Here is an 8,608-nt window from a genome sequence, read left to right on the forward strand (position 1 = left end):
CAAACCAAAATTACTCCATAAAGTTGAGAGCATGGATTGAGGATGGTAAAACCAGCAGCCTGATTGAAAATCTGGTATCACTCAGAACTTGAAAAACAATTACAAGTACACCCTTCCTGTTCTACTGCTTTCTACTCTAGTATGTTTCATATGGGTCAAACATTCTCTTGATGACAAAAAAGCTTCCTCACTCTCTATGATGCTAATAAGCTTCTGAGGATAGCCTAGTGGTGCCATAACTTTCCATCTGACCTGCAGAATTGCATCATTGCATCCCTGCCACTCAAACACTTCATAGGTTGGTAGGTCAGAAAATCCTTAAGATACCTCATTAGCTCTTTTGTTCTGTTGTTACATCCTTTTCATTTTATAATTGTTTGAACAAAACTAGAATTTAGAGAACACATTTTGTTTTATGAAAACATCAGAGATCACTGCTTCTGCATTTTTCTCTGTCCTTCAAATCCATGATTACATTGGGCGAAATTTATTACTATGTGAATTATCACGCAATTACGATCGGCAATTATAACGCCATCATTCGCACACTCCGTATTAACTTGACTAGTACTTATTTATCAAATTTCAATCCGTAATTATTCGCGTCATATTTGAAGCGAATATCATCGTATCTATGATAAATATCACTCCCTAATTGTTCTAATTTATGAAGCATTCAATATGATAAAGCGAACAACTTAGTGGACGTTACTTACATGTGATATTAAAATGAATCTAAGACGTCATTACGGCGCGAATGTTAGCATACGCCTATTACTTTATTAGTCAGATTAATCTTTATTGCGACAAGATGGCAGCGATTGAAGCTGGAAGAACCAAAAGTGGACGTAATGTCCAATTTACTTTAGAACAAAATGAAGTTCTAGTAGAGAGTGTATTAGAGCATTATGATGTTCTTCTCGGCCATAAGCAGCGTGTTACCACACATAGCAGAAAAAAGTTTTTGTGGGAAGAGATTAGTCGCGCTGTTTCAGCAGTATCACGTTTTCCCAAAAATGTTGATAGTTGCAAAAAGCGTTTCTCTGACATTAAAAGAATCACAAAGTCAAAATATGCCAAAGAAAAAAAAGCAGCTAGGGCTACCGGCGGTGGCCCAGCAATGGATTCCGATCTTCTCAACTATGAACGACGTGTATTGTCTCGATTGGGGAACGAAATAGTAGATGGTCTTGATGTGCCTTGTGATTCCGATGATTTTCCAGGTTTGTATACAAATTACATGTTCAAACAGCGTATCTATAGACGCACAACAGTGATATGTGATACTGAATTATTGACCTTGTTAGTTTATAATTTCTTACTTATTTTAAAGTAAGATTAGGATAAATTACATTTACTTATATTCATGTGCACTTCAAATCATGGAGTATGGATTCACAAGTATACATCTTTCATACGTTGCAGGCTTTTTTAAGTTCCAAAAAGGCCATAAATATTATGATGAAAATAAATAGACACTCAACCCTAAAAATTTATTTTCTGATTCATATACTATGTAATTGTAAACAAGTATAATTTACAAACATTATACATTTTTCTTCATTCTCTTGCTATCTTGATTTTAAAATGAAGGTCTCTAAGCTAAGCCGACAGACCATTTTTTTTTCAGACCATGGACAGCAATTGTTAATTGTTTCTGTCCAATCAGCAAATACAATTTTACTTTTTCAACAAAAATGGTCCTGTTTCTACAATTACAATTTTCCTTTTCGAATCAATATACCAAGATAATTGTCTATAACTTTTGACACTCATGAGCTAACAACCTATATTGTTAAAAAACAGAAAATAAGGCCTTATAAATTAGTCTATGAACCTCCTAGGTTTATCTTTAAAATAAGAATCACAAGAGAATTAATAAAAAATTTAACAAAAAATAAGTTTTCAGAAATTATATTCTCAATCTGAAACATGAAATATTATTTTTGAGTAAAATGTCCCTCTAACACATATATGTATTCTTTTTAACTATTATAGCACAACCTTCTAGCCAATCTTCTCTACAAGCTACAGAGTCAATTGAGGAATTAGCTTCTACAAGCCAAATGAGGCCTACAGAAAATGTTTGTCAAAGAACCCTTTCGTCATCTTCGATAACAACACATAGTTTAGGATCAGCGGATACATTGCCTGATATTCCCTGCAGTACACCCGTTGACAATGCCAGAAATTCGAGAGGTATTTTTTTTTTAAATTGTATTGTTGTATTTTTTTTCTTGTTAACAAATTAAAAGAACCCTAAAAAATAAATGTTATTTTTTATTTTCAGAAGTCATGAATATCTTCAATCAAATTATATCCGGAGGTATAGAAGAAGGTAATTATATAGCTTTATGTACATTTATTCTATTGTTGGCAAAATTTAAAGATATTTTTGTCCTTATTTAACTTTAATGTAGTATCATGTTTTGTAATGTGAAAAAAGATATGTTCCATGGTAAATCAATCTGCATATCAAATATCTTATTTTCAGTAATTGATTTTCCTGAAATGGCAGAGAACATTCACAATCGTTATTGATGTACTAATTTTCTTTTTGAAAAAATGATAATCAAATACAAATCTTACATTTTTAGAAATTGATTTGAAAATCAAAATTATTTTTTTTTTCCAAATAAAATTGAGTAAGATCTGTATTGGCTATCTTTTAATAAAAATGAATATATATATATATATATATTTTTAATTTTAAATATTTTAGAATGTTTTTATTGTCAAATTTATATGTAAAACATAAATTACATACATATATTCGATGTTTTATCTATATATTTATTTTCTATATTTATTTGTAGGTAACGAAGAAGAAAACACACAAGATGATATTAGTAGTGGGGAAATAATACTAAGGACTGTAGACCCTTTAGAAGAAGATTCACAAATGACTATAATTGAAGAGTCCTTGTCAGGGACAAATACATCTGCCCAATCAAGGTCCCATCAACAACCAGAGTCTACAATGTCTACACCAATACCTGAAATTGAAAATGCTGCTAATATAGCTAATAATCCAATTGAAGCTGCCCCTGAGACAGACGCATTACAGGAGATGGTGGGAATAGCACGCAATTTTAGGGATGAACAAAACAAAGTAATTGAGATGTTTGGAAATTTTTTAAAGGATAGGATAAGAATAGAGGAGCAAAAAATAGAAATTGAAAGGGAAAGAAATGAGATATTTAGAGCTGGTTTTGAAAATTTAAGTAAATGCGTAGAATCAATATCAAACTTATTCTCCGCATCATCATCACCAAACCCACAATTTCAAGAATAGCCATAATTTTACATTGCTATTTAAATTTTATAATAATAATGTTTGAATATAGTTTATTCTGTTCTCATTTAAATTGTTATAAACAAGTTATTTATTTAAATATAGAAATCTAATAATTTAAAAAAAAAATTATAATATATATATATATATATATATTGATACATACATACATATGTTTCTTTAGATAAATATATTTATATCACTCTCTATATATATATTTATATATATTTAGATTCAATATAATTATATATAATTTACAATCCAAATATGTATGTCTATATATATAAATATATCAAAATTATCTCTCTCTCAATGTCTATATATAAATTATAATTGTATATATATATATATATATATATATATATATATATATATATATATAGTGAGACAGAGAGAGAGTGAGTTATATACATAAACATAGATTGCAAGGTTTGTATATGTTGTATTTGTTTGTACATAATCAACCAAAACTATTAATATTTTAATAGTATTGATTGATAGAGTCATGGATAAAAAAAAATAAATATATATATATATATATATATATATATATATATATATATAACAATTACAATTATTACTTATTACAATGAGTTATTTTATATATAAAATATATATATATATATATATATTGATGAATATATATATATATAATTTTTATATATATATATATATATAGATAGATTGATAGATAGATAGATAGAAAAAGAGATCTTTGATCAATATATATATATATATATATATATATATATAGTTAGGTAACTATACATATATATATATATATTTATTTAGATATTTTTAGTTCATTAATATAAATATAAATATTATTCAGTGTGTGTGTATATAGATATATATATATATATAGAGAGAACAATATATACATACATATATATATATATATATATATAATTTTCAAGATATATGCTAATGTGATCAATAATATATATGTTGGTCTTGAAATAATAAAACAAAATTATAAATTAATATATTGATCACTATGCATTATAATCGTTGTTTGAATACAAGTTGTAGAACTTATAACATTTGAACTACTAAGCCAAAAAATATATGTGAACGCTATTAAAAAAAAAGATTAGAACGGTTGAAACAAAATATTTATTTTTTCTTTAATAATTAGTTTTAATCACTAATTTTTATCAAAATATTCAAAATTACTGAACATCAATAAGTCATATTTAAAAAATAAAAATGACATATATAATAGTCTTGACATAGAATATTAATAGAACATTCACAAATTATAATAAAGTAAAATTATTATTTTTTCAATCAACATTTTTCTAGTATTGAAATCATTTTATCAATCTCCTTGTTCATCTTCAATAATTTTTTCTTAAATTTTTTTAGTTTTTTTACAAAACTATTTTTGGTTGTTGTATCTTGCTTTTTTTCAGGCACGGCTGTAATATAAGGAAGATAAATAAGAACAAATCAAAATTATTAATTTATATTGAAGAAAATGAATGGAATTAGAATTTAGAGATATACACATTTTGATGTATTTCGATTTTATAACATCTTTATCAACTAAAGAACATTACTTATCTTTACTCTATTTTTATACAGTGAAAAAATGTATAATTAGATTGACACTCACATTCACTAGATCCAATTCCATCAATGACATTTTCCTGATCATTTTCAGCTGTCAAAGTTACTTCACATTCATATTGATTATCCATATCAGTAGTTAATGGATCTTGAATTTCTGTGTTCAGATCATTATTTTCCATTAAAGTTATAGGAAGTGGAGGAGATTGTGCATTACTGTTTGGGGTAAAAGCCATTATTGGTCTCAGGTATCGTGGAGCACTCTTATTCTTTTCCTTTCTTCTTTTGGTATCTGTAATCACATTTCCATTAATGAATAAAATCAGAATAAATAAATATTTTGAACAAAGATTAATAAGAAAAGATAGAATGAGATAGAGCTCTCTCTCTCTCTCTATATATATATATATATATATATATAAATATATATATATATATATATATTTATATATATATATATATATATATTTATAATAATTATTATTTTTTGGAGTTGAATCTATTTTTCAATTATATTATTTATATCTATCTAAACTTTACTATTTATATATAAAGATAAATCTCTTGAACTCTTTTATCTTTCTCTATCTCTTATCATTCTTTCTATTTCATATTTCTAGATTTATCATTTATTTGATATCATTTTGTTTATTTATATCTATCTTTGTATCTCTCTATATTTTTCTTTTCATATCTCAACATTTACAAGTCTATATCTATCTATATCTATCTCTATCTATCTTTGTATTTCTCTCTCTCCCTCTCTCTTTCTCTCTCTCTATCTCTCTCTTTTGCTAGCTCTATCTCTCACTTTCTCTCCTATTTCTTATTATTTATATTTCTAATTGTAAATATTTTTATCTATTTATTTCTCTCTCTCTCCCCCTCGCACTATATTTCTCTCTATCTCTCTCTTCCAATATTGCTTTCTATTTCTGTCACTGTTATTATAAATATTATTTTTAACAAAGTAATTTTATTACTTTCTATATGTGTCTCTCTTTCTCTTTTTTCTATTAATTGAACTCTCTTAATCTGTCCTATTTCTTTGTATTTCTTTATTAATTTAGTTTACTCTTTAAAAACTATATTCTCTATCTATAACTTTGTATCTTTTTTTTCTGGGACTTAATTTTTCATTGTGTTTTTAACTCTAGATGTATAGTTTTCTATATCTATTTCTGTTTATCGCTATCAATTTGTAATTCAAATCTCTATAGCTCTTTCTATTTCTCTTTGATTAAATTAACAACCATTAAGTCTATCACTATTTATCCCTTTATCTTTAGATCTATATTTTTCTATATTCTTTTTCTTTATATTTTTAGATCTATCTTTTTATCTCTCATTATAGTTCTATATATTGATTATTATTTATATATAGTATATCTGTCTATATCTATAAAGTTCTATCACTTTATTTATATCTATCTTTAAAATTATCATAATGCGTCAGAACAAACGCATAACATTATTTAACTAAACCGTTTTAAACGTAGAAATTGAATCTAAATACAATATCTATTAGAAATAGTGTATGTAGTCAACACTTACAAACTCTAATGAGACTTCTAATCCTAGTATGGTACTCCTTTTCACGTCTACGTAGATCCGAATAGCGTTGAAGGCACTGTCTTCTTGTTCTTTTTATTCCCGATACCCGATACATCCTGCGTATTATCTCATAAACAAGATAATCGCGTTGATCTTGTTTGACAGATCTAACACCTCCTATTCTTTTTGGAAAATATTTCTCCATCCCATAAACTAAAATAATTAGCTCTCCAGCAGTGAACGGAGAACGTTGCGACATCTTGCTAACGAGTTTCTAATCTTGAAGGAAATGACGTAATATGTCAATCATTTGAGTAAATTCATGAAAACTTTTTTTATTTATAAATCAATGTTTGAGTTTATATTATTTTATGATAAATGTGTTAAGAGACAGATAGTTTGTTAAAACTTATTCGGTTCACATAATTTGCATCCTCATTAGATTAGAATGTTATTCAATACATGTATATTAAATTCTGTTTCAATTGTTATTCTTGCATCTTATTATTAGCGAAAGTTTCATATATGTTTAAATAAGTTTATTAGTTATTTAAATTGCATTGTTATATTATATATTGATGGTTATCTAGTTATTAGAAAATTTTAATAAAATGTTTTTATATGTTGCCTTCTTGTTTTGATAAAATTTTAATATATTATGATGTTCATATAGTTATGAAAAGGTTACTATTGAATGCAATAAAATGTAATTCGACTGTTTCAATTTTTAAAACATCTCTCCTGTCAAGGTTTGTTTTCTTGCAGTGTGTAGCATCAACACTATAGCTAGGGGGTTGATATGTTTTATGCATTTTATACTTGACTAGCTTACATTTTATTCCAATTGCATTGCCATACGTCTAGGCAAGGTTTGTTCTTAATTTATAGGTTCCAAAAGCTGTATCTGGCTTGCAAATATATACAAAGCTAGTGCTTGTTTTCAACAATAATAAAAAGTTTAGAATCACAGAACCTGTTTTCTTAATTGCACACTGTTCAAGGATACAACTTATTTTCAACAACTATATTGTAAGTCGTTAGTAAAAAAAATAAATTAAAAAAAAATTTGATTTTATTTTAATTTTTTTAAACAAATAACAAATAGAAGAAAAGACAACATATGCAAATATTTTTTTTTTCAACTGTATCAATCAGAACATATTTATTTTTGAATTACACATCACTCTCATCATCTAAATTGTGAATAATTTTGTGGAGAACGTTTCTCATTTTTGAATTATAGATTTTCATGCTTGAACTTAGAAACATTTTCTAGTTAACCTGTGAATATAAGAAGAGATTGTTTATAAATAATTATTGCTAAAAATTATAGAATCAATACATAAATCATACATAATTTTTATTTTATTCACCTACGAAATGAGTTTGTATCAACTGGTTACGTGCATGTGTACCCCCTTCAACTACATCTTGAGGAACAGATTCAACACCATCTTCATCTGGTGTTATTATTTCCAGTTCCTCTATGTTTGATTGTCGCAAAGCGATGTTATGCAACATGCAACAGACCAACACCATAACAGCCACTTTCTCAGGAACGTATTGAAGAGTGCCTCCGGATTCATCTAGACAACGAAAACGGCTTTTGAGCATTCCAAAGGTCCTCTCAATCACACATCGAGTTGTTTTGTGTGCATCATTGTACCGCATTTCAGATCTTGTGCGTGGAATATTTACAGGAGTAAGTAGCCAGTTCCTACAGGAATATCCTGCATCTCCTTTTGAAAAATAAAAAGAGTTATACAAATTTAAATGTGTTCAGATACACTTTTTACTTGCAACCATTTTTATGTTTTAAATTGTACATATATATTGGTATTAATAAAAATTTAATTATATCGCTATATATATATATATATATATATATATATATAAATATATAAATATATATATATATATATATATATATATATAGAGAGAGAGATAGATAGATAGATAGGTATTTTAAAAAAGGTATGGAACTAAAAATCCATTGACCTTGGTGCTGCAGCAAACAGAATAAATAAATTAAAAAAGGGTATATACTGTATTTTAAAATCTATTGATATTATACACTGCACAAAAAATTACAATATTGTGAGTTAATATTAACGCACATTAGAAGGTTTCGTTTTTAATTTTCATAATCATACCTAGTAGCCATCCTTCAGGCATTTGTCCTTCCTC

The 8,608-nt window shown here is 26.6% G+C and overlaps 2 protein-coding genes across 2 annotated transcripts; one reads left to right on the top strand and one right to left on the bottom strand.

Moving 5' to 3' along the window:
* Positions 1-811: 811 nt before the first annotated feature.
* LOC128664461 (uncharacterized) lies at positions 812-3,295 on the top strand. Its single transcript, XM_053719288.1, has 4 exons — positions 812-1,223; positions 1,999-2,199; positions 2,291-2,338; positions 2,817-3,295. The coding sequence occupies exons 1-4, from the start codon at positions 812-814 to the stop codon at positions 3,293-3,295; spliced, it is 1,140 nt and encodes a 379-aa protein (XP_053575263.1).
* A 4,180-nt stretch (positions 3,296-7,475) lies between these two features.
* On the bottom strand, positions 7,476-8,234 carry LOC128665116 (putative nuclease HARBI1). Its single transcript, XM_053719860.1, has 2 exons — positions 7,795-8,234; positions 7,476-7,702 (listed from the first exon to the last, which is right to left on the bottom strand). Exons 1-2 carry the CDS (start codon positions 8,090-8,092, stop codon positions 7,698-7,700), a joined length of 303 nt encoding a protein of 100 aa, XP_053575835.1. The 5' UTR covers positions 8,093-8,234; the 3' UTR covers positions 7,476-7,697.
* Positions 8,235-8,608: the final 374 nt, after the last annotated feature.

This window comes from Bombina bombina, chromosome 6, assembly GCF_027579735.1.
Source record: "Bombina bombina isolate aBomBom1 chromosome 6, aBomBom1.pri, whole genome shotgun sequence".
Classification (NCBI taxonomy): domain Eukaryota; kingdom Metazoa; phylum Chordata; class Amphibia; order Anura; family Bombinatoridae; genus Bombina; species Bombina bombina.